Below are 25895 nucleotides of genomic sequence, written 5' to 3'. Positions count from 1 at the left end.
GTATGGTGAAGGGGGCAGGAGGGGGGTCACAGAAGGTTTTATTGGGCAGCACTTACATGGGTCCGGGCAAACCTGGAGATCAGAATGGATAAAAGCCGGAGCCCAGCCTTCGTGGTCTGGACCTTGCAGGAAGACCGGGAGCCCTAGAGAGCGGAGAGGCGGGGTGGCAGCGGGATTGCAGGGGCTGGGAACACTCAAAGGGCCCCGAGTTTAGGGCCGAGTCTGCAAGCTGGTAATCAGATGGCAGGGCCAAGCCCGGCAGCTCACCAGCCCACCTGGGGTGGCAGGGATGGCAGCACTCTGACACCGCTGCCTTCCTGTGGAATGCGCCCACTTTCACTTTGAATGCACGATCCCCTTCTGGGCTTCTGACCAGATCACAGCCTCCACGGTCAGAAATGGAAGCATGTGCTTCCAAAGCGGCAGGACCCCCAGGATTCCTCGCCAAATTATGGCAGCTGCCCGGCTCTTCAAGCGCCAACTTACCACCAGCGGGCCCCTCGGAGAAGGGTCTGCTTCCCCAGGCACAGGGGGGAGGCTCCTCAGGCTGCTGCCGGGTGGAGGAGGACTGGGCACTCTGCATGAGGGGGACGGTGCTCTCAGTCCTACTTGGAGGGAAGGCATGAAGGGGCCCCCAAGAATCCCCTTTTCCTGTCCCAGCACAGAGGGAGATAAGGAGTGCCCAGGTCCCTGGCCAGTCAGCTACTGCCCAGGCTATAGGAAGTTCACTCAGGCCTCAGAAGGGGGATTCTTCTGAGCCCCAGTCAGCACCCCACCAGCCTGCTTCTCTGAAACTCCTTCCGGGACTGGCCAGCTTGGCTGGAGGCGTGGGAGCCCCGGAGAACGGCACACAAATGCCTCTCCCCACCTCCCAGGCTCTGGAGGAGGAAGAGTGGTAACTGGTGCCCAGTGAGGAACAGCCTGTGTACATACGTGTCTGTGTGTGTGATCAGGGTGCCCTTGGATGTGTGTCGGTGTGGGTGCGATGGGCCATTCTGAGTGTGAGCGCATGAGACTGCCCGCCGACACTGTGGACAAGGAAGGGGAAGGAGCTCCCAGTGGAATGTCCTGGGACTCGGGAGCCAGGCGCATCTGCCACCGCCCAGCCACTGTTTCCCTGGAAAGAGGGCCAAGTCGCCAAGCTCTCCCAGCGGAAAGCGCTGGTGTCCGCGGAGATACCTGAGAAGAAAACCGCCTGCGGCTCCAAGGGACGCCCTGCCTGGCCTGTGCCTCGCTGCCACCCTTCCCCGGGCCCCGCCGATTTACCTGGCCTGTCCCCACCGTCTCGGTCCCTGTCCCTTCCCCGTCTCTCACGCTCTGAGCCCCACTGAGAGGAGGGAAAGGAAGGGGAGCGGCGAGGAGACCGCCCTTCGCTCCCGATTGCGCCGCTCGCCCGCCCGCGGCGCCGGCCTCTCCCGGGGCGCACGGTGCGGGCCGCGGCGCTGGGGACCGGGCGGCGGCGCGGGGACCGCTGTGCGCCGCGCGGGGCCGGGCCGCGCCGCCCGCTTTGCATACGCCGGGGGCGGGGCGCGGGGGGCGGGCCAATCGGCGGCCGCCTGGCGCGACCCCGCGGGGCGCGATCCGCCCCCCTCGCTCGGGCCCCGGCCCCGCGCGGCGCGCTCTTCACTTCGTGGGGGCTTTTTAAAACAGCGCCACCGGGGTCTCCTCCATGCGGCTCGGGCTATGACAGCCTCCGTGCTCCTCCACCCCCGCTGGATCGAGCCCACCGTCATGTTCCTCTACGACAACGGCGGCGGCCTCGTGGCCGACGAGCTCAACAAGAACATGGAAGGGGCGGCGGCGGCGGCGGCGGCGGCCGCGGCGGCGGCGGCGGCCGGGGCCGGGGGCGGGGGCTTCCCCCACCCGGCAGCCGCGGCCGCGGGGGGCAACTTCTCGGTGGCGGCGGCGGCGGCGGCGGCGGCGGCCGCGGCGGCCAACCAGTGCCGCAACCTGATGGCGCACCCGGCGCCCCTGGCTCCCGGCGCCGCGGCCGCCTACAGCAGCGCGCCCGGCGAGGCGCCCCCGTCGGCCGCCGCCGCCGCCGCCGCCGCCGCCGCCGCTGCCGCCGCCGCCGCCGCCGCCTCGTCCTCGGGAGGCCCCGGGCCGGCGGGCCCGGCGGGCGCCGAGGCGGCCAAGCAGTGCAGCCCCTGCTCGGCGGCGGCGCAGAGCTCGTCGGGGCCCGCGGCGCTGCCCTACGGCTACTTCGGCAGCGGCTACTACCCGTGCGCCCGCATGGGCCCGCACCCCAACGCCATCAAGTCGTGCGCGCAGCCCGCCTCGGCCGCCGCCGCCGCCGCCTTCGCGGACAAGTACATGGACACGGCCGGCCCGGCGGCCGAGGAGTTCAGCTCCCGCGCCAAGGAGTTCGCCTTCTACCACCAGGGCTACGCGCCCGGGCCTTACCACCACCACCAGCCCGTGCCCGGCTACCTGGATATGCCCGTGGTGCCCGGCCTCGGGGGCCCTGGCGAGTCGCGCCACGAGCCCCTGGGGCTCCCCATGGAAAGCTACCAGCCCTGGGCGCTGCCCAACGGCTGGAACGGCCAAGTGTACTGCCCCAAAGAGCAGGCGCAGCCTCCCCACCTCTGGAAGTCTACTCTGCCCGGTAAATGGCGCCCTCCTCCCCCCGCCCCTTCTCAGCTCCGGTCCCCCGGCTCTGCTCCAGCTTCTCCTCCTCCTCCGCTTGCTCCCGGCCGCCCTGGGACCCCGTGGCGGCCTCCCCCTGGCCTGCCCTTGCGGCGGCGGCGCTGCACCCTGGGGAGCCCGACCCCGCTGCCTGGCGCTGCGCGCACTGCCCTGGAGCGGGGTGGCTCCTGGCTCTCCCTGGGCGAGGGAAGGGTGGAATCGCTTATTGGGGCCCAGGCTGGTTTCCTTCTCCCTCTGCGCCCCGCCCTCCCCAGCCCTTGACATGGACTTAAAAGCTGGGAAATTGACGTGGAAACGGTTTACTAAATTACCCGTATTCCGCCCTCTCAGAAAGGGGTTCGTTGTAGGAGCGTCAAGGGTTGGGGGTTGGAGAACAGAGAGAGGAGCTGAGGCATCGAACTGCTGTCCCCTTAGCCCAGGGCTAAGGTGTGGGCCTGTAGGCCGGGTGATCCAGGGAAGAACCCTGGCGCGCTGCTGGCCTAGCAGGGACGGTCATGGGAGTCCCGGGTAATTCCACTTCAGTGCAGAACCAACCCCTCTCCCCACTGGCCCTGCAGGTTTGGGCGAAAGGCTGGGTTTGCAGTGCGTGGCAAAGAGTAGCCCCGCGCTGCAAAGCGGAGCACCCGGATCAGGCTGTCCCTGGCCCGCGTTCCCTGTGTAACTTGCCTTCTCCCCTGTCTTGCAGACGTGGTCTCTCACCCCTCCGACGCCAGCTCCTACCGGCGGGGCAGGAAGAAGCGCGTCCCTTACACCAAGGTGCAATTAAAAGAACTCGAACGGGAATACGCTACAAACAAATTCATTACCAAGGACAAACGGAGGCGCATATCGGCCACCACGAATCTCTCCGAGCGGCAGGTTACAATCTGGTTCCAGAACAGGAGGGTCAAAGAGAAAAAAGTCATCAACAAACTGAAGACCACCAGTTAATGGATTAAAAAGTGGAGAAAGAAGGCGACTTGAAGAGATGCTTCGGAACTCGTGGCTTTACCCAGATCATGATTATAACGCTTAATAATAATTGAAGAATGGGAAAGAGAAAGAAAGACGCTGGCATTTCGCTTTCCTGATGGGGGGAATCTCTTTCTCCTTGGTGGAATCAACTATCTTAAAAGTGTAAGCAATGGTAAAGACTGCCAGTTCTTCCGCCAACCTCACCAGACCATTAAATGACAAACTCTGGTGTCACATGTCAACCCCCAAATATGCATTTTCAGATAAATTACGCATTTACTGAAATCTTGTAAGTATTTATGTGACCGTTATATTTTAGGACATTATGTTATATGGTAATAATCCGAAAACTGGTTACAAAAGCAGGAGGCTATTGTAAACATCTGCTCGTCCTTCAACATTGCCATCCCCTTTGCATGTTAAGTGACGGCTCAGGTAAATCTTAGTTGAAACCCTACCGTTGTTATATATTCTGCAGAATACGCCGTGTATAGATTTGGAGGGGGAAAGAGAAGGTACTGAGATGATGACTGTGGACTGTTTTCCATGAAGGGAGATAGGGAGAGAAAAGCTCTTCCAAGGAGCATGTGTGTTGGTAGTCGTGCAACCAGCTGAGCCTTTGAGGCGGTAAAGGAACCTGCGTTTGGAATGTCCTTCTGATAATAATCTTTTATTTGCTTATCACAAGCATATTTTGTAGCATTTCAACTATGTTTTCTGCCCTGATAGAATTTACTTTCCAAAGGATTTGACCTCATTTGAAAAAAATATTCAAAGCATCAGACAATTCACAGAATTCACTTAATGTCAGATCTTGAGATCTAAGAGCTGCCACCCGAACATGGCGGACTTGGGTTTTAAATATAATCTTTTTTTTTTTTTTCATTTAAATTGCTGTTTTCCCAATATTGACTAAAGATATTGCAGACAAAATGATTTTTCTTTTTTTGGAAAACTTGGAATGAAATCCATTACCCTGAAACATTTAGATGTTTACATGCTATATTGTGATCTGTTAAGGGATTCATAGTTTTTCCTTGTTTATTGTGTTATGAGACCGCATTAGAAAGTTTAGGAATTCATCCTCACAGCACACTTTTAATCAAGCAGTTATTTCAGTCAGCACAGTCATTTGTTCATAGTCACTATAAAATGCTATCTTGTAAATAAAGACATTCAGCACACTGTGAAAATGTATTTGTGCACCTGCTTTCCAAATATTTCAACTAAAAATAGTAATTACAAAAACCTTAGACCTGTAGGTAGTGCTATAGTGGTGTTAATTATGTTAATAAAGTAGTCACTGCCATTAAAACCTGAAGGAAATACTCATTATTTTCCCATGCTAAACGTGCACTGCACAGAAAGAAAAGGAGCAGGTTTGTCTTAGACAAACCAAGGACCATTCTTTTCTATTTAGCTTTAAACCCTTACAATTTTTTTAAGCAAAGGGAGAAACCCCTTATAACTAAAAACCTAAAATTTTGAAAAAGTGCTTCAAAAAGGTTAAAATGCCATGGATTCTGAAAAGGAGAAAAAAAAGGAAAGGAGGAAGAGATAGTGAAAATTCTCAGGCTCCCTGCAGAAAATGAAAACCAGTTGTTTAGTATCAGCGATACCAAGCTGTCGTATTTTAAAATCTGTTGGGTCTGCATGCGTCTGAGAGGGCAGGTTTTGATATTTGTTGAAATGGCAGGACTAGGAAAGGCCTTAAACCTTGACCTTGACAAAAAAAGACAATTTGTGACCTTGACTTTTGACAGCTCATGAATTGGCCTCAGCTGGATTAGTAGATCAAGGGCGCCACCTCGCGTTGACAAGCTTCCTTGTAATTCTTCAGCTTCAAGGGAATCAAAAGGTCTTACCTTCTTGACTCCTTCGAGATTTAGTGCTCATTTCTTTGGCTCCAGGTGGAGCAAATTTGAATATATGTAAGTTATACATGTGTCTGTACATATGTGAATATAGATCATATATGTGTCTACATATATGCCTACCAGTGCTTGTATTTATATATATACATATATATATATATTTGTAGAATCTGTACAGATATAGTATCATTAATTACTGATGGCCTGAGATGTTGTAATTTAAGGTAATTTCTAGAGTTGAGGTGCAAAATGTACTTTACATGATGAAGTTTTCTCTTCTTTCATGGTTAAGTTTAAGTTGTTTTCATAGTGACTTGCTCTGCGTCTGACTTCTGCAGATCTCCTTTAAAGCTGTACATTTTTCTTACAATCTAAGAGGTGTTCTTAAATAACCATTATTTTCCGGCCCTCACCCTCCAAGGTGGTCTACCATCCTAATTACAGCGATAGGGGAGACTGTGTGGCAAATAAAAAGGTTCAGATGCCTCACTGCCTCTAGAGTTCTAGAGTTACATTTCAGAAATTCAAAGAACCCCCCCCCCCCCTTAAGAGGTCAGTATGGAGAGCTTAAAGATCTCATGTCTACAAAATGACCTTAATATAGATGCAGAAGGAGAGTTATCCTGGCGAGCTCAGAGCTGGGTGCTGCCCCTGGGAGGCGGGAAATCTTATCCTGATGTTTGCAGAACCGTTGTTTGATTTGTGGAAGAAATATATACATTTAATATGAACAACCACCATCAAAACTATAATAATAATAAGTATTATATTTACTACTTCTGACCCCTAACAACACATCAGGGCTGTGGTTAGAGTAACAAATAACACATATGTGTGTTTATATATTTATTATACACCTAGGGTGACGTGTTTTTGTGGAATCCGTGCTATGCACATATGTACTGCAATGTTAGAGGAACCAGGAGCCTTCTGATGCAGAATTTTGAGTTGAGGTTAATTTTATTTTTGTGTCAGAGGAAAGCCATTGTGACCAGAAGAACTGTATCCATCGTTTTATGGGAAAATAATATTGGTTGATTTCAAACCCGATGGAAACCGGAAGACAGAGAGCTTGTTTATAGACGGAGAATTGTAGAATCTCTAAAGTTGTCCTCAAAAAACAGCATGGTCTTGAAACATACACGTGGAAAGGCCTTGTGGAGTGCAATCAAATGTTGCTGCCCTGGGGACTCTACTTGTGGGAACAAATGAAAAAAAAAAAAAAAAAAAGATGCTTCGGATCCACCTCCCCACGATTTGCGCCACAGCACGCCATTTCTGAACGAGCTGCCATCATTCCAAAGTAACAGCTTTCGCCCCAAACGTTTAAAGCGGTGGGAAATCCCCCTCACGACTGGATCGAACTGCGTGTTTACAAATAGCTCCAAAGGGGGCTCCCCTGTTGACGGGGGATATTTTTCTTTAGATGTAAGAAATATTAGAGCCTCCGGCCTAGGATTGAGGCCAACTGCCGCCCTGCAGCGGGATACCGCCCCTTTCCCAAGCCATCGCCACTGCAGGAACTCTGGGTAAAGTAGTCATTCTCCCTCTCTCTCTTTCTCTCTCTCTCTCTCTCTCTCTCTCTCTCTCTCTCTCTCTCTCTCTCTCTCTCTCTCTCTCTCTCTCTGCAGTTTTTGAAACTAATGACAGAAGATATTTCAGAGTTTGTTTTTTTATTTACCCCCTCCTCGTTCTACAATGGTTGTTGATAATGTTGATCTTCCCTAATTCCCCTCTTGTTTAAAATTCCCCTGGATCTACCAGACAATCTGAAGCCTGGATGATGATGGTTCCCTAATGCCCCCAAATCAACTAGTCTAAACCTTTAGAAAAAAATAAGACACCCAGGAGGATTCCAGCCACCATACAGGGAGAATAACGCCAGAGCCCGGGAGAGTGCTGTGGAAGAGCTGATTTGTGTATGCTTCTTTAGAGGGAAACTTTCGGAACAAGACATTGTAAATATGCAAACGCCCAGCCGCCGTTTTCATTTATTGAGCTAGCAAAGATTTTAAATCCTGCAATGGCCTGTCATGTTGCCATTAAAATTTGTTCGCATGGAATTCAGGGGGTAAAAAAAAAAAAAAAACTCCCCCTTTTCCCATCTGCTCTTAATGCTGTCAAATTTATTAAGGTGTTTTAAGTGGATGATTGTAAAATGTCACTTTTCATTTCACTACTATTAATGCCTGATGCAGAGCTGAAGCCATGCATTTAAACTGTGCGGTGCTTTTTTTGTTTTGTTTTTTTTCTTCTTCCTGGAAAAAATGTAAGAAAGAATTTTAAAGACATTTTTAACCTAGTTGAAATGTTTTCTTAAACATTACGGGGGCAGAGCAATGCAGCCCAGGGCGATAGTGCGTGTGCGGGTAATGACAGCGATTTCGCCGCTTACACCCCGCTGAGCGTGTCTCTGAAGACGCCGCCTCTCCCGTCCTCGCTGCGGATTCTTGAGCCTCGTCGAGGCTCAGGACGGGGCTGCCCCGGGGCTGCCCAGCGGCGGCCTCGGTGGGCTCGGCGGCGCCCCTTCGGATTGGGGCCTCTATGAGGAGCCGGCGGGGCCGCTGATTTACGCGCCTTCCTTTAAGGCTGATCGAATGCGTGTCTGCAGCCCGAGACCCAAGAAGCAGAGGGACCGCAGGAGTCGCTCCCATGCCGTTTTCCCGCTGCGAAGAGGCGGCGGCGTCCTGAGGCCTGCGGGGCCTTGGCCTGGGCTTCGGGACAGGCGCACGACAATCCGTTTTCCCCGGCGGGGCCTTCGGGCCAATGACAGGCGACTTCATTCTTTCTGAAAACAGCCCCTTTTCTGAACAAAACACCTCCTTTTCTGCGCGAAGGCCGAAACGCCGTGTGCTCTTTGGAATTGGATTTGCACGGGGAGCACAGACGCCGGCACAGAAAGCCGTCTGGGTTCCTGCAGGCAGGGCCTGCCACCGGCGATTCCATGTCTGCGCGGCCCCCGGGGCCGCCGGAGAGCGGGGTCCCCGGCACAAGGTCTGACAAAGCACCGAGGCGGCCAGGCCTCCGCGGCTGTGCGGGCGCGGGGCTCCCGGTGCGGGGAGGGCCGCCGCGGGCTCCGGGCGCGCCCCTCGGGGTGGGGTCCGGGCTCAGACCCCTCCACGCCGGTCCCGAACCCTCTGCTCAAAATGGAGGCGCACAGCCTGCAGAGCCGGCCTCGCTGCGGGCTCGCGGGCGCGCCCAGGGCCGCAGGCCGAGGTCCAGGCCGGGACCCCCGGACCCGCGCCCACAGGCCCGGGGGCGCGGGGCACCGCGTGGGGCGCCGCCCGCGGCCGCAGGCTGACGTCACCGCCGCCGATCGCCCTCCCGGGCCTCCCGGGCCTCCCCGGCGGGATGTCGGGAGGAGCCCAGTGGAACGAATGTTTGTGCGGTGCCCCTTCCCCGCCCCGCCCTGCCCTCCCCGAGAGAGAAACCGGGTATTTAATCCCCGGCCCCCACGCCGGCAGCGCGGGAGGCGGTTTGCTGGGAAATGAAACCTGACAGCAGCATTTTCTCTAAAAGGGGTTCGGAGCCGGACTGAGCAGAAACCGTGTTTTTCTCCACCAAACTCTTCCGTTTTCCCAGGAGCCGCGGGGTGGGGTGCGATCCGAGGGAGCGAGGGCGAGCGGGGCGCGCAGGGCCACGTCGTGGACCCATCCGAGCAGCCAGGCCCGGCGCCCGGGAGCCACGGGCTCCCTCCGCCTGGGCCCGAGGCAGCCCGCGCCCCGCGCCCTCCGCCCTCCGCCCGGCCCGGCGCCGCCGCCGCCCGAGGCCAGGACCCCGCGGGCAACCTTGGCAGGACCGGGGCGGTTGGCACTCGCCTATCCCTGGCGCTGGCTGAGGGCGGGTGGGTCCGGCGGGAGAAGGGGCGCTGGGCAGGGCCTGGGGCTGCCTGGCTTTTCCTGGGAGCCTTTTGGCCTCGGGGCTGGGGAAGGAGGCGGTGCGGGCTCTGCTGGGGGCTTTGTTCAGACGGAGGGTCTGCGGAGCCTGCAGGGAATGGAGGGGGGATGGGGTGAGCCTTGCTGCAGGGGAGGATTGTCCGGGCTGCTATTGGGTGGGAGAAGCTGATCCCCCCTCCCTTCAGCTCAAAGAGCGACCTCCCTGTCAGCCGCAAAGGTCAAGTCCTCTGCGCCATCGCCGCCGCCTCCACGGTCAGGGCCGCTGGCAGGGCCGCTGGCGGCTGCTGGCGGCCCAATGAAGGCGCCCGATGCCGGAGGCAAGCAGGTTCTGATGGCCTGGGCTCCTGGACTGGGGGCAGGGGTTCTTCCTCTCCATCCCCCAGCCCGCCTGGGCCATGCCACATGGAGTCCTGGAAGAGCAGGGTCCAGGAGGCCCAGCCCTGGTGAGAGGCAGCAGCGCCTGTAAGGTGGAGAGTCTGAACATGGCTGGATCCGGGTTCCAAGTCCTTAACTTCCGTAGAAACAAGGGACCGGTAAGGCCATCAGGTCAGCTGGGCCCAGGACAGGATGTGGGAGCAAGGACCCTGCTGGGAGCCTTTCTTGAGGTCCCTGAGTCCAGGCTGGCAACCCCAATGCATGGCAGGTTTCTGGGGAGACCTCTGAGGCCCTTCCTCTTCTGCCTAAAATCTGGGCCAAGAAGTGAGGTGCATCTCGGGGCCCCAAGACCCCCTCACTGTGTGTTTGAGGGGTGTGAGCCCCTCCCTTCTGGAAGCAGGTCACCACAGCGGTCAGCAAACATTGTGAGTGTGGTCTACCGCTGAGCTTGTTGCTGCAGGTGAATCCATGTCTTTTTGTCCCCACAGAAAAGAGAAAAGCGAAAAGCTGGGTTTTCCCTCTAGGGCTGCTTGGTGGAGCAGGGCTGGGGGGGACACTAGCCACCAGAGAGGTTGCCTGTGGATGGGACCATCGCAGAGCTGCCTTGCGGCCCTGTGGTGGAGGCTCAGGGCAGGGCTGGCCTGGACTGGGGCTCGCCCTTCTCAGGTCTGGAATATGAGCCATGAATTGCGGCTGAGTAGACACAGAAGAGCTTGAGAAGATGTCTCCTGTGGGCTATGACTGTGGGGACCAAGACTCCAGGCCCAGAGCTGACCTTCTGGTCGGGCCGCCCTCGTCTGTCCCTTTATTGCAGACACAATCGCTGGGGAAACCCGTCTGAGCCGAAGCTGCTGGGGGGGGGGGGGAGAGAACGGAAGGCACATGCTGAGAGCAGGGGCTTTGCCCGTCAAACCCCCCCCCCCTCCATCCCATTTGTCCCCACTTGGCAGGGGCATCTCTCTAAGGAGTACACAGCAGTAAAAAGAATAGTTCTTCTCAAAGTAGCCCTCTTCCTCCCTTCAGTTCGGATCCACTAAACTAAACAATAACCAGATTGTTTGGGTGGCTGAGGCTTTACGTTGAGCCCTATGTCCCTCCCCTTAGAGGCCAGGAGAAGGTCTTCAGATATTTAGGCTCCTCTGATGATTGAACCTGTAGATTAGAACCAACCAAAAGGTCAAGTTCAAGGCATTACCTGTCCCTGTTCTTTTGGGAAGGGCAGAGGAGCTTGTGGACAGGTGGGGTGCCTCGCCAAGCCAGAGGGATAAATTAACCCCTGCCTCCACCTAGCAATGGCAGAAGGGGGTCTCCGGATATTTCATCTCAGCCTCAGGGCCCGCCTCCGGACAGCACCTGGAAATGATAGATTGGCTCTGATCTGCCAATTAACCAGCAGCCCATTTCCCAGGCTCACCAAGGAGGACAGACACACCTCCGGCCAGGATACCTCCCCCTGGGAAGGAGAGAGCTCTTGGTAGAGGCTGGGCCTCCTCCAAACCCTCCCCCGAAGAATACTACGGCTATTCCACCCTGGGCCCTTCAGCCGGCTTTGCACCTGAGTGCAGGACGGTCATCGGGGTTGAAACGGGGTCTTCGGTGTGGCTTTCTAGAAAAAGGTGTGGCATTTAAGCATAGAGGAAGGTAGAGGCTCAGACCAGCAAGAAGGAGAAAAAAATAGGTGCCGCCCATAAGCGATCCACAGATAAATGACTGCAGATCTTTGGGAGAGAGTTTGTCTGTCAAGTGGGCCTGACTCCTCCCAGGCCGGCTGTCATCCAGGATTGCTGGGCCTAGAGAAGCAGTAGCTGGGTCCTAAGAAGAGCAGGCAGAAGAGCGGGTAAGAAAGTGGGGGGAGAGTGAAAGGACGAGGCAGGGCCTCGGGATGGAGCGTTCAGAAGAAGGTGAGAAATCCAGTCCGGATAGATCTCTATGGAGGAGGCCTGAAATGAGGAAGAATCTGGAACCTAACCATCCCCTTCTCCGTGCTTGAGTATTGGGTGCCCTCCAGTGGCACATCGCTCTTGCTCAGAAGAGGCAGGAAACTGAAGAAGGCGAATCGGGGCTGGAAAGAGGCAGGGCGGGAGACCGGAGAGCAGTAGGTGCAAAGAGACTCCACTGGCTAGGGTGGGGGTGGGGTGGGCGCATCCTGGGATTGGCATTCACGCCATGGACTAGGCACAGAGCAGTCAAAGGGTTGTAAGTGCAGGCACTAGGGACTCTGGCTTCTCAGGTTTGGAGGACAATGAGTCCCTGCTGGTGCCCAAGCCAGTCCCAAGAAAGAGGAAGGCAGCCTGGCAGCAGAGCCGGTTGGGGCTGGGAACACTGGCATGCGGAGGTGCTCCGGCCCCCAGCTCCGTCCTCCTTAGGAGTGAGCGGGTGGTAAGCCACCTATCAAGTGACAGCCTTTGGGGCTCCCATCCCTGGAATGATGGCTGGGCATACCCCCAGCACAACCGTCCCAGCGAAAAGGCCTCACGTTGTCGCGGTGCGCACTGACCGCGCCAAGGCTGCCCATCCCAGGCACCGCCAACCACCGCCCGCCAGCTGCTGCCCAGACGCATCGGCTGCAAGAAGAAGCGGAGGCGCAGAGCTGGGCAGAGGCACCTGGGCACACTTTATTCCGGCGTCCCGCCCGGGGAGGCGCGTGGAGCCGGCGCAGGAATTCCCCCATCGCCGCCGGGGCGCACGCAGCCCGCCGCAGGAGGATCCGGAGGCGCTGCAGGACCCCCCGCGACCCCCTCCGACATTAGGCCCGAATCAAAGGAGCCTCGGAAAGGGCCGGTCTGCTTTGCTGCGCAAACCTCCTCGTTAGCCATTTCCGCCCGGCGAGGTTGGCGCGGGCGCCGCCTGCTCCTCTCCGGTGGCCATCTCTCTCCAACGCTGCGCGGAGCGAGCGGGCCAGCCCTGCCAGGGCTGCCTAGACCTTGAAGTTTGGAAAAACAACAAGAAGAGAAGTTTGGAAAAAACAAGAGATTGAAACCGGCTCCCTCCCTTCTCCGCAGACACACACGCACCGTCAGTCCGCCGCCACTTCCTGCCTTTGTTTTTCTTCCTCCAAAACATTTTTGGCCTCTCGCAGGGGCGGCCGCGGGCTCCGGGTTGGCGCTAAAAGGAAATACGCGCGGAGGGCTGTTTTCTGGAGATGGCTCCGCGCTGTGGAGCTCTGGGAAAAGAGCAGCTCATGGGAAAGCAGGCTCCGGGGCCAATGCTACAGCTCTGCCCGGCTCAGCCTTTTCCAGAAATGCAGCTCGGACTTGGACTTCTAGGGCGGCCTTGGCCCTGCGAGGTCTTCCCCGGAGTCGGTGGGCTCAGCTCTGCTGTCGGGCCTCCTACAAAGCGGAAGAGTCAATTAGGCTGAAAGCAAAGTCCAAACCCCGCAGCTCTGCCGCGCCTGCTTCCCCAAGATTTGGCCTGATCCTCAGAGCTGCGCCCACCCTCACCCACCACCCACCACTCACCGCCCACCCACCCACCCACCACACAGTCAGGAGGGGCAGGAGCTGGGAACAGTGCACAGCGTTGGGGATCTGAGAGCCCATTCTGGCCCTGCTGGGGAGACAAGCATTCACCGCTCCACGCATTCTCCCTCCTCCTGGCACCAAAGCCGTTGCCCTCATCCTCTTCCAGGCAGTGCCCCTACCTACCCCCCTCCAGGCGGCAAGTTCCACCGGCACCCGCTTCTGTCCAGCCCTCCCATTGCCCCGCCGGCCACTCAGGGAGCACCTCCCCTGCTCCAGCCTTTCCCGGGGAATTCGCCTTTGTCTCCTGTAGACACCCATGGGAGCCAGACCTGCGGCCCCTCCCGGCTGGGCTCTCAAGGACACCGGAGGCATTGGCTATATGGAACCGGGCACAGCCCCATACCCACCTTCCTGTGGGGACCCCTACTCCCTGGCACCAAGGGAGACCGAGCTCATTAGGAGAGGGGCTGCAGGCAGCTGGGGGAGGCAGCCTGGCGTCCCCGCTGGCGGCCACCGCAGCCGGTCTGCTCAGGCACAAGCTGAAGTTGACTGCCAAAACTGCTATAAAACCCCAGGTCTGTCTACAACTGTTTTCGGTTCCCCTAGGCGCCCCCAGGTTCAATTATAGTCTTAAAAGCCCTAATGCAAGTGCAAGAATTTGTTTGCCTTCACCCAGGGGCGGGGCAAGCCCCGCAATGGTGGCGCCTTTGTTATGGCACCGGCACTGAAACCCCTCATGCATTCCTTTTGTTCCAGGGCGGGGGTGGGGGCTGCGGGGACTGGGTGGGCTGTGGGGAGAGAGTTTGGGAGAGCCAACATCTAGCCAGAGAATGGCTCAAATCCTGCTACTCCAAAACCTCTCCTCTCCCTTTCACCTGAGACCTCCAGGAAAGAGATGCTGTGGATAAATAAATATTTTGCCTTGTTGGTCACGCTGGAAATCAAAGTGGTTTTTTTTTTTTTTTTTTTTGGTGTGTTTCTCCCCCCCCCCCTTTTTTTTCTTCTGCTGTCGAGCAATCCCATAATTGTGATCCCCAGCTTGAAGAGGTCTCAAGCTGCCTCTCCCCACTAACCTTCCTTCCCACCAGCCCTTCTCCCTCACACCGTTCCTGCCCTCTGCACAAGCCACCATGCACAGTTATGTCAAGCTTAAGGCGAACAAATAATTTTGAGTTCGGTCCTCAGAGATTCGAGGAGCATGAACGTTCTCGCAGCAAACCCGGAATAAAGAGTTCATTAAACCAACGTGTCTGCGAAGTATGATTTGTGATAAGCTCCCCTTGTAAAAGAGGGGAGTAGGAGCCACATAAACATTAATGCTAATAAATTAGTTTACTCCACTGCAGAGTAATTACTCGATATTATTGGTATTTACAGCAGACATTCAAATGCAACTGTCGAGTCATCCTTTGGAGAAAATACATAATGAGAATATTCCTTTTCCAGGGCAATGCATGATTAGATTTGTTATTGAGTCAGTTACAGTCAGCTCAGCAATAAATAAATGAATCGATGTTGACACTTAAATACCAAAGATCTTAGAGTTTATACGCTAAATCTCCCCATGATGTATAAATTCCTTCAGCTATTTCCTGGATAGGGAAAGGGAAAAGGTTATTCTTTTTAATTTTCGACTTTGCTACAGCGACATCCAGCTTCCCCCAAGGAGATAGGTGTGGGGAGGCCTCGGGGCGGGCCCTCCCCGCTCCGGCCGCGCCTGGCGAATCTACTTCTCCTTTCGATTCTCCTGAGCACTATTCCCTCAGCCCTCAGGATGGGGATCCTTTTCCACCATCAATGTTTTTCCTTTGCTCTTCCCCAGAAAACCAGGCTCACACCAGCCCCTAGGGCCTCGGTCTCCTGTCTTTACCTTACACCCAGCCTTTCCGGGCGGCCTGTCCCCCCAGGTGCTGCGGGTTTGGGGGAGCCCAGCTCTCTACTCTGCCTTGTGTTCCTTCAGTGGGATGAGGAGCGGGAAAGCGCAGAACCTTCCGAGTTTCTGCCCCGCACATCCCTGGCTCTCACGCTTTGCGCGGCCGGAGAGGAGGCATGCTAGTCCTTCCTCAGCCGCTCCTGGCCCTCGCTCCCTCTCCACTGGCCCCACAGCCCTGGGGTTCACTCGCAGCCGGGCGGGCCCCCCAAGTGCAGCGTGCCTAGGGGGAGGCCCCGGATGTCACCGCCTCTGAAGCAGCTCAGCTCGCCTCTGCCGCCGCTCCCGGCCCGCAGCTCGAGGAGACCCGGCGGCGAGCAGCCCCCCCCGCGCCCCGGCCCCGCCGAGCGCCTCGGAACCCCGAACCCCGGCGGCGGCGGGGAGGAGGGGGCTTCCCCAAGGCCAGGGGCTGGGTGGGGAGGCCGGCCCCGAGGGCGAAGGGGAGGTGGATCCCGGGTGAGACGAAGGCCCTCCGGGACCTTGCGGATCCCGGCAAACCGCGAGGGAAGCCGCCCCGGTCGTTGGCGGTTTCGGGACGGAAGGCACTAAAGCGGTTCGGAAGTGACCATGAATGCGAGCGTGTAATCAAGGCACCGTGCAAATCGGGCGAGCCACGGGGCAGGCACATCCACGGCCGCCTCCTGCCCTGGCCCCGGAGGGGTCCGGCGGGGGTCGGCGGCAGCCGGGGCTCCCAGAGCGAGCCCGTGGGAGGGAGGGAGAGAGGGAGGGAGGGAGGGGGCGCGGACGCGGTCCTCCCCGCGGGCTGGCTCCACGAGCGCGCGCGGGACACGCAGCGGCGAGCTCCCCCGCCCGGCCACCCCCCCCCCGCCCGGGGCGCCCCTCGCCGGGAGAGGCGGGGGCAGGAGTGGGGCTCGCTCACCGCCCGGGGCGCCGGAGGCCGGGCCGCGCCGCCGCGCGCCGGGAGGCCCCCAGCCAACATGAGTTACACCGGCGATTACGTGCTTTCGGTGAGAACACCGAGTGACGATCTGTTGCTTCCCCTGAGGTAGCTACAAAGAAAGGAAACCGGGGAGGGAGGGAGGGCAGAGGGGTGGGGGGGAAAGGAAAGAGAGAGAGAGAGAGAGAGAGAGAGAGAGAGAGAGAGAGAGAGAGAGAGAGAGAGGAAAAAAAAAAAAAGGCCCGGACCAGCCCGCAGCTTGTCAATTTCACCATCGGGTCACATGACCAGCACCTCCCTGCTAAGGATGGGGATAGATTTCCACGTCAGCTTTACGTCTCCAAATTTCTACTTCGCGGATCCGCTTCAAAGAGGCAGCTGCCGTGGCGGAGCATCATGTTAAGCTCGGCTCCCGCGGCGGCGGAGAGCCCGAGGTAGCCCGGCCCCCGTGATGGATTTTGATGAGCGTGGTCCCTGCTCCTCTAACATGTACTTGCCAAGTTGTACTTACTACGTCTCGGGCCCAGACTTCTCCAGCCTCCCTTCCTTCCTGCCCCAGGCCCCGTCTTCGCGCCCCATGACATACTCCTACTCGTCCAACCTGCCCCCGGTCCAACCCGTGCGCGAGGTGACCTTCCGCGAGTACGCCGCCATCGAGCCCGCCGCCAAGTGGCACCCGCGCGGCAACCTGGCGCCCTGCTACGCGGCGGCCGAGGAGCTGGCGCACCGCGACTGCCTGCAGGCGCCCGGCGCGGCCGTGCCCGGCGAGCTGGCCAAGGGCGCCGGCGTCTACCACCACCCCGCCCCCGCCGTCTCCTCCGGCTTCTATAGCGCCGTGGGCCGCAACGGCGTCCTGCCGCAGGCGTTCGACCAGTTTTTCGAGACGGCCTACGGCTCCGCGGACAACCTCGCCTCCGCCGACTTCCCCGGCAGCGGCGACAAGAGCGCCGAGAAGGGGCCCCCGGCGGCCGCGGCGGCCACGGGCGCGCCGGCAACTTCAAGTTCGGACGGCGGCGGCGGCGGCGGCGGCGGCTGCCGGGAGGCGGCGGCGGCGGAGGAGAAGGAGCGGCGGCGGCGCCCGGAGAGCAGCAGCAGCCCCGAGTCGTCCTCCGGCCACACTGAGGACAAGGCCGGCGGCCCCGGTGCGTATAAAGGCGGCGGGCCCCGCGCCGGCGGAGCGCGGAGCCGGGCGCGGGCGCAGCGCCGCTGTTAAATTTTTATATGCTGTTTTATAAGCGTATAAGGTTTATGAAGGGCCTGTAGGTTTCCCCCCCCAACGAAACTTCGTTATAAAAGGCGGGATCACGTGGCGAGTGCTGAAATTGGCCGTGAAAGACCCACCGGCCGGGGCCTGGCTGCGGAAAAAGCACCCTCCCTTTTTCCTCCTTTTCCCCCTTTTTCCCTCTCTCCCCCGGCCCCGCGCCCGGGCCGGGCGGGCAGCGCGGGGCGGCGGGGGCGGCGGCCGGAGGCGGGCGCCTGGGGCTCCCCCTGCGAGGCTGCCGGGCCGGAGCGGGGAGCCGGGGCTTTTTATAAAAACCATGTGTTGCCGGCTCTCCGGGGCCGGCGGCGTTCAAAGGCAGCGGCGCTTAACGATGGCGCGGGAAGCGTGTTTGCACAGACAAAATAGCCCGCTTAGCTCGAGCAATATATTAACGGGAGCAAATTAACCCAACGCTGGCCTTTTTGTCCAGAGGAAGCCATGTTCCCCCTGCGCGGGGGCAATTACGGGCCGCCTCCTGTCCGGCCGCTTGTTACTCACGGTGGCTGCTGGGTCTGTCAAAAGCGGGGCTTTTTCTTTAGGTCTCAGGGAGGTTCACCCAAAGGGGGGCTGCGGGAGGAGCTGGGGGAACCCCTCTTCCCTGCACCCCATCTAAACCAGCAGCCCTGCCCTGGGGGACCAGGGTGGCTGTGTGGCCTTGGGCCCTGAGAAGCCCAGGCTAGGGGCTCCCTCCGCCTTGTCCTGACCTCGGGAGCCAGGAGGCTGGCCCGGGAGCCAGCTCCGGCTGACAAAGAGCCGGCAGCCGCCCCAGATGGTAAGGAGGGGGAGGCCTGGGGCTGGGGCTGCCTTCAGAGCCCTCTCCCCACCGGCTCCCAGGTGCTGGAAGGTGCGATGTCCTCGGGTGGCTGTTTGTTTAGTCTGGCCCGGCTGGAGGCAGCCGGCGACCCCCACTCGGCTGCCTTGAAAGCGGCCTCCCGGCTCCAACCTGCCTGTTGCTGCTGCGCGGAGCCCCGCGCTCTGCTCCGGAGGCAGCCCCAGGCCTCCCTGGGGGCCCATCTAGGGAGCTGGCTTTTATCTGGGGCCGAGCCTCCGCCTGCACGCGGTCCCCAGACCACAGGGGAAGCCTGAGGCAGGGGCCTGGGCAGGGCTTCCAGTCCCTGGGGCTCTGGGTGGGCTGCAGCCCCCGCACCTGGCTCACTCCTGCCGCTTCCTCGCCCACAGGTGGCCAGCGCACCCGGAAAAAGCGCTGCCCCTACACCAAGTACCAGATCCGGGAGCTGGAGCGGGAGTTCTTCTTCAGCGTGTACATCAACAAGGAGAAGCGGCTGCAGCTCTCCCGCATGCTCAACCTCACCGACCGGCAGGTCAAAATCTGGTTTCAGAACAGAAGGATGAAGGAAAAAAAAATTAACAGAGACCGCTTACAGTATTACTCGGCCAACCCTCTCCTCTAAGGCTCCCGCCAGCTGGAATCAGGGTGGGGGGCTGCGCACACGGGAGATTATACGCAGATTTTGCCCTTGACAAGGTCAAGGCACAGCGCGGTGACTTTGGCAGAGAGGAGGTGTGCCAGAGAGGGGCCACTCGGGGAGACAGCCTCCAGGGAGGCTGCCTGGTACTCTCTTGGGCACCCGTGGCTAAGATCCCTAACAATTGGATTCAGAGGATTGTGTGCATCCACCAGCATGAATGGTGTGGGACCCCTGGTGGTTCATTCATGGAGACTGCGAGCTTCAGGCTGGGTGTGGTCTCCGCCAGGCCCCCCGGGGGACCGACCCCCACCCAGGACCCTCCACTTGGAGCCTGCCACCCCCCGGAGTCCCTGCATCCAGAAGCCAGTCCATCTCCCAAACCAGTTCAGCTTGGGGACAGGAGCAGGAGGAGAGGGGTGGGGGGATCCTAGATGCCCAGCATGGGGCTGCTCTCCAGAGCCAACGTGAAAGGTGACCGGACTAAGGTGGCTGTGAGGTGGGAGAGGGCTGCTGATTCTTGAGAGAAAACAAAAAACAAAACCCTAGGATTCCAGTGGCCCTCCACTCCTCCCAGCCCCTCACCGCACTGTCTCAACCCTGAGCTTCTTAGCAGTTGCCTCCTGCAGCCCACCCAGTCTTCCTTGGCCAGGAGGGTCTTCGTCCTGGCCTCTGCTCAGGCAGGTTGAAGCCTGCGTGCAGAGGATCCTAGTCCCCAAGGTGGGAGACATCACAAAGCCAAGAGGCTGTGCTGGGCGCTGGCCCCTCCATCTCTGCAGGAAAGGCCGGAGTGCAGCAGCCTGGCACAGCTTCTGCCACACATAACAGAAGCTCGGATTTGCTCAGCAGAGGAGCCACCCGGCCAGCCATCCTCAGCTTTGAGGGGCGCAAGTCCCCCAAAACACCCGGTTCCAGCGCCACCCTCTCACCCTTCGAGGCCCCGGAACTGAGCTTGGAAGCTTCCAGCAACCTTCCAAGGGCGGAAGAGTGATTTGGAATTATTTTAAAAGATAAATATTATATTATATATGTATATTTCCCTGCAGGAACCAAAGCAAATTTTAAAAGATGCAATGTAGAGAGAGAGAGAGAAAAAAGATGATGAAGATATTTAAAGGCTCTATCTGTTTACAGTGTCCCACGGTTAAACTCACTCACTGCTAAGAGTATTTGAATGTACGCTTCATACAGGGATGGTGTTCAAAAGACTTGTAAATAAAGAAACCATAACCTATTTTGTTTGAATACTTTTTTATTTTATTTTTATTTTTTGCCATTACTTGATTTCCTCCGGGGTGGAGGAGGGGGCAGGAAGGGTGTTGGGAATGGGCTTCTTAATTTCTTGCAATATTTTGAGAGCTTGGGAGGGGGTCTTCTCGCGGGTGTTTCTGCCCCACAGTGTCGGGAGACCTCAGCTCAGAAAGCCGGCCCCAGCCCATTGAACCTGCGTCCGTCCCTCTGCTAAGAAGCAGCGTCTGGTGGCTCTGCTTGCAAAGGAGGATTGGCCTGTCCTCTGTTCTCGCCCACCCATCGTGGATGTCGCAGCATGCATACAAGCCACAGGGCATAAGGAAAATAAAGGCTGTGGAAACTTGAGCATTGGGTCCTGGTGTGACATTTCTCTCCTGGCTCATCTTTTACTGCCAAATGTCTACCCCATCCCAACCATCCCCCCCACACACACATACACACACACCAGAAAGGGCAAGTGACTAGGCCCCTGAAGATCTGGGGGGTGACTCAGGATTTAATTCCACTCGGGAAGCCAAGGTGTCTGGCCAGGCCCTTTGAGGAAATGGGGTCCCAGGAATAGGGCACCTCAGGACTTGGAATATGGGGTTTCATGCTCTGGCTGCCCAGCCCTGGGAGAAAACCTGGGGCCTTACGCAGCGGTCAATGGATCTGATCCAGGCTGGGCTCCCTCACCTCGGGACCCGCAGGACTGACATGGACCCACTGTAGGGGGTCCTGGGGACCCCCTCAGCAGGAGGGAGAAGAGTCTGGGTACAAAGACAGGGCAGACTCTCAGAGTCTGCAAGGGTGCTCTCTCCCCAGCTCCCAGCCGCCATGGGCTTTCCCTTTGGGGAAAGAAAGATGCCGCTTCTTCGCTTCTTCTTTGTTTCCTGCCTTTGAACTTCTGCCTTAAAATTGGACATCACCATCACCATAACCTTGAGGGGCAGGGTGGAGAGGCCAGAGCCTTTTGTTGCCACCCCACCCCCACCCCACCCTCTCCCCAGCCACCCAGGCAGGGCCAGGGCGGCAGACAGGATCCAATTCCGAGCGGGGCCCCAGGCACCAGGCCCCGCTTTGTTTATCTGTTTGTGTGTTTGTCTAGCTGGCGCGACTGGGAACCTCGAGCTCAAAGGGGAGTGGGACAGACCCCGGAGATGGATGTCTAGGCTGATGGACAGACACAGAGGTGAACAGGGACTCTCCAGAGGGGCAGGGAGGGGGCGGGCAGGGAAGCCCGAGGTTTAAGGAAAGACTTCCTTTGGGACGGTTAAAGATTAACCAGAGTCTCCCAAGTTGCTAGAGAGAGTCTAGCCAGAAAGGCTGTTGGCGGGCGGGCGGCGAGCGGGCGAGGGTTTGATTTCTGAGCCCTATAAAAGCCCATCCTCCGATGGCTGTGACAATGTGGTCGTAAACCCGTCCGGGGCCGGCCAATTTGCATATTTGGAATGCGCCGCTATAAACCCGGCTGGGGTTTTGCAGCGATTTCTGAGATGTAAAAGCGAGATCCCTTTCGCAGCGGGGCTGGGCACATTCCCCCGCCGCCTCTGCCTGGAGCCTGCTTCCCTCGCCCGGCTCCGGTCAGAGGGAGTTCGGGCCCGGCGTAAGGCGCGCAGCCGCCACGAGATGGCGCCCTTCCGATCAATGTCAAAGCCGCCGCCGGGGAGCCGGGAACCCCAGCGCGGTTCTTGGCCTTTGTTCGCTTCTGATACCAAGAGCTGCACGTTAGGTTATTTCACTTGTCCCCGCTCCCTTTCATCTCAAAAAAGGGGGTGCTCACCTGCAAGATGTGGTCGGTGCGGTCATGGAAAGCGACGCGCCTTCGCTAGGCCTCGCGGGCGCTCCTGGCGCGGAGGAGCCGGCGGTCCCCGGCGGGGATCTCTTCGGAAATGTGTCCAGGTAAGAGGCCCCGAGGTTAGCGATTTCAAACGGGCCTGGGCGGGAGCAGGGGGGCGGCCAAGGTTGGGGCAGGGCCGGGAGAGCGGCTGGGTTCGGGCGCTCCGGGGTGGCGCTCTAGGTGGCCAGCCCACCTCCCTCCGCACAGCTCCCTGGGGCTGCAAAGCGGAGGCCTCCGTGGAAAAGTTGACGATTTCAGCCCCTTTTGAGCCTCTACAAACCCAAGGCAATCCTTCCGTTTTGTAAAAGTATTCGGGATGGATCAATCGGCCAGGGAGGGAGAGGGGGCATCTAAGAGAAAGAGTCTGGGCCGTGCTGGAATAGGGGGTTGTGTTGGGGGGAAAGAGATGGCGGGACTGGGAAAGACAGAAAGTTTCCCCTCCAAACAATGAGGTGGTCAGCAGCCGTGGCCGCTGGGGCGGGCTTATTCCCTGGGGAAGACTGCGGCGAGGTGCGGTCTCTAGGTCTGCCTAGCAGCCAGGGGAAACCTTTGTTCCCCAAAAAGGCCAGGTCAGAAAAGTGGCATTTGATTTTCCAGGCTTCCAGATAAGCCTGTGTCACTGATGTGGACCGTACCGCTATAAACCTGGCTGGGATTCTGCAGCAATTAATTTCTTAAGATGTAAAATGGAGATCTTTTGCATATTTTGCAAGGACGCGATGGTTGTACTGCCAAAATGCCTATCTGCTTTAAAAAAGCTGGCGCTGAGGACAAACTAGGGCCAACCATCCCTCCATCAGGGTTGCCATAAAACAATTTCAAAATAATAATTGCACTTACATTTTGGGGGGCAGAGTCAAATTCTCCCTTTTCCCATGTTTACATCTGTGTTCCAATATGTTTTCAAATGGTTTCTTGAGATGGTTATTTTTTTTCACAAGCATGCAGTGCATGGGTGAGCGGGCGAATCTTAGAGAAAGTAAGTGCTGCCTCTGTGTGTGTATGTGAGTGTATGTATATGTGTGTGTGTGTCTGTGTATACATATGTGTACATTTTCACCTTCAAAGTCACTAGTCTTTGTTGAGCACGGGCTCCCAAAGTCTGCCAGAATAAGGCAGCCGGGCAGTGGGCGCCCACACGGCTGTCTCTGCCGCCTGAGCCATCCCTAAAAGCCCAGAGCCACCTCGAGTTTCAAAGACAGAGACAGTTTATGGGGGACAAAACTAAGAATATTGCCGTTTAGGTTGTGCATGCAAAGGCCCTAACACTGCCCCTGTCAGGAGAACAGGGCCAGTTCAGCGGTGGGATTTAGAAAGAAAAGAAAAAAAGTAAAATGGGTTGTTTTGCACCTGATCGATCCAAAGCAAATACATAATACCCCTGGAAATATTACTGTTACTAACAGTAACAGTAATATTTCCAGGGGTATTGGGGGAAAGAATGGCGCTGCTTGTAAAGATGCCTTCTAACTGCGGTGAGTGCAGGAATCAGAGCGGTCCAGAGTTTTTGTTAAAGCGGATATGTGAGCCTAGTGGGCCAAAGCCCAACGCTACGGCCGTCTGAGCCTCAGAAACATCCAGATAAAAACCGTTTACTGCCTGCCTGACTCAGGAACTGGTGCTTTTTAAGAAAGCTTTTGTGGCAACAGTTTGATTTTCGGGTGGTAAGCAGGGGCTTTCTCAGGAGGGGGAACCGGCCTCCGTGAACTGCATCGCCAAAGGGTCTGTTCCCCTCTCCGGCTGGCCTTCCTCTGGCCCCACAGCCAGGGGAGGGGTGCTATCACCCAGGTAGAAACAGGCGATGTTTGCTCCTAAATGAAGCCTGGGCTCTGGCGGGGTTCACATAACAGCCCGCGCCTGGCTGAAGCTAGCCGTCACCGAGTTTTAGGTCAAAGGCGTCCAGAAGGCGAGGGAGAAATCAGCCGCTGGGAAGGAGGGGGAAAGGAAGAGAGGCAAACAGGCCAGCGGAGAGAGTGTGTCTTGCAGCCAGCCTTGCTGCAATTGAACTGCTTTTCTTAATCTCTGGAAGGGGGAGGGGGCACCTGAGGGAAGCTGAGGTGTTCGATAAATGGAATATTCTATTGAGCGAGCTCACACCTCGGTGTTGCAGTCTGGGGAGTGTGGAGCCTGGGGGCGGCCAGGGATGCTGAGAGCTCCAAACCGATGGAGAGGGCTTAGCTTGAGCTGCTGCTGCGGTGATACCTTCTTGTTCCAACCAGCAGGCCAGCCTGCGTCCGGAGGAGCTTACCCGCAGCTCCTCCTTGGGCTTTCGGGCGTGCTGGCCCAGCTTGGGGTTGGACCGTGGTCCTAGGTCAGAGAGGGGCTCTCACACAGGTTTACACACTTAAAAAAAAATAAAGCAAGAAGCAGCACAAAGGAAACATCCCAGTTGGTTTATTACAAGGGGTGGCATGGAGGAAGGATGCTGGAGAAAAGCATCCCAAAGCCCAGTGACGGCCCAAGTGCCAATGTCCGGGAGCCAGGAGCCTGCTGGCAGCAGATGCAGCACCAGGCTGGCTTCTGGAGCCTGGATCGGCACGTGCAGGCTCTTGGCTCCCGTCCAGCCTAGACGCCCATTTGGCCACCCTACCGGCCCCCATCAGACCAGGCTCGAGCTGCTTACGCAGGGCACCTGGCTTGTCTTACCAGTCAGATATGGGGGCGCTGAATTCCGGGGGAGTCCTGAGACCTCCTGGAGGGCCTTGGCTTTGAGGGGTCTCCGAACCCCTTGAAAATGATGGGCCTAATTGTAGGAATACACAGACTACCATTTTCAACAGGTCAAGAGGCAGGACTTGGCCTTGGTTTTTGCAAAGGGGCCTTCACTTGCAAAAAGGTTCAGAAAGACAGGTTCAGACCATAGCCTTTCACTTTATTTTCTTAGCCGCCCGCCTCAAGCACCCTCTCCTTGGCCCCTGGCCCTTCCCAGCCTGTGGCCTGGGTAACGGCCCTCTGCATCCAGTCTCAGGAGAACTAAGCCCTGGCGCCCTGGCCTGATGGGGCTCATGTTTTCCCCCAGAAACCCTCTCTGGTTCTTGTGAGCTACTTTCCGCTTGGCAGAGCTTTCCTGAGAGGCATGCACAGTCCTGAGGGGCAAGCCCTGGCGCAGGTAGCCCTGGGCTTTGGGCTTTCTGGCGTCCCCGCAGCGCTGCGGAGCACAGCTCCACCCTCCTGGCAAGGCAGATCGGGCGAGGACCCGCGGGAGAAGGGCCGGCTGCGGCACTCTGACACCTTTCTGTGCTCAGGTTTGTGGGCCTGGGGGCTAGGCCGGGTTAGAATTTGCTTTGGTCTGCCCGGGAGAGCGAGAGCGACGCGGAGAGTGAGGGCAGTTCCTAACCTTCCGCCCTTGGTTCAGCCGCGTGGATGGCGCAGCCTCAGGACCCTGTCAGATGGGGAAGCACTGGCTCTCTCTATCACCTTCTCGCTTTCCTCTCTCCGTTCTCCTCGCCTCCTGTCCCCCTCGATTTTTCTTTCTTCCTCCGTTTCCCCTTTCTCCGTCCCAGATGCGCGGTCCGCAGTCAGTAACCTCGGGCAGCGGAGGTGGAAGTGGTTGGAGGCAGCGCGGCCTCCGGGGCTCTGCGCTCCCAGGAGCCGAGCCGCTGCCCACAGAGACCGCAGCTGCCTGCGTCGCAGAACCAGCGCCTGGGCTCTGTCGCCTGCTCTCCCTGGGTCGCTCTCCCTGGGTCGCTCTCTCCTTGGACTTGGTTTATACTTGGGAGAACAAGGCCACATGCCTGACAAATCACCCGGGATGGAAGGGTCTCCCCGCGGGCGGCGCAGGGGCCTGCGGGCTGGCTGCCGCCGTCCAGGCCTCCGCAGGGGCCCGTGGGGCAGGCAGGCCGGAGGCATCCTGGAGAGCTGCAGCCCGCGGGCCAGGGGCAAGGCCGCGACCTCCCGGGCTCCACTGGATCCGGCCGGAAAAGGTCGCGTTTCCTGAGACAAGTCTGAGGCCCACGCTTGGGGGCTAGCGCCAAGGGCCCGCGTTTCCATTGACTTAGAGCAGGTCCTTGCAGCCAGGGGGGAAGAGACCTGGGGGCTGCTGAGCAAAGGGCCTCTCCCCCAAAGGCTCCCATCCTGGGCCAGGAGCCACGGGGAACAGATTT

The 25895-nt window shown here is 58.1% G+C and overlaps 2 protein-coding genes and 1 long non-coding RNA gene across 3 annotated transcripts; 2 read left to right on the top strand and 1 right to left on the bottom strand.

The window, feature by feature from the left end:
• Nucleotides 1-1516: 1516 nt before the first annotated feature.
• On the top strand, nucleotides 1517-4847 carry HOXA13 (homeobox A13). Its single transcript, XM_036453868.2, has 2 exons — nucleotides 1517-2605; nucleotides 3332-4847. Exons 1-2 carry the CDS (start codon nucleotides 1684-1686, stop codon nucleotides 3574-3576), a joined length of 1167 nt encoding a protein of 388 aa, XP_036309761.1. The 5' UTR covers nucleotides 1517-1683; the 3' UTR covers nucleotides 3577-4847.
• A 7487-nt stretch (nucleotides 4848-12334) lies between these two features.
• On the bottom strand, nucleotides 12335-16197 carry LOC118727871. Its single transcript, XR_006742648.1, has 3 exons — nucleotides 16017-16197; nucleotides 12760-13074; nucleotides 12335-12668 (listed from the first exon to the last, which is right to left on the bottom strand). It is a non-coding gene; the product is annotated as an uncharacterized LOC118727871 (long non-coding RNA).
• Nucleotides 16198-16359: 162 nt separating this feature from the next.
• On the top strand, nucleotides 16360-19956 carry HOXA11 (homeobox A11). Its single transcript, XM_036453875.2, has 2 exons — nucleotides 16360-17176; nucleotides 18475-19956. Exons 1-2 carry the CDS (start codon nucleotides 16486-16488, stop codon nucleotides 18705-18707), a joined length of 924 nt encoding a protein of 307 aa, XP_036309768.1. The 5' UTR covers nucleotides 16360-16485; the 3' UTR covers nucleotides 18708-19956.
• Nucleotides 19957-25895: the final 5939 nt, after the last annotated feature.

Source organism: Pipistrellus kuhlii, unplaced genomic scaffold (genome assembly GCF_014108245.1).
Source record: "Pipistrellus kuhlii isolate mPipKuh1 unplaced genomic scaffold, mPipKuh1.p scaffold_m20_p_26, whole genome shotgun sequence".
NCBI classification, from domain to species: domain Eukaryota; kingdom Metazoa; phylum Chordata; class Mammalia; order Chiroptera; family Vespertilionidae; genus Pipistrellus; species Pipistrellus kuhlii.
This window is presented reverse-complemented; position numbering and strand designations above follow the sequence as displayed.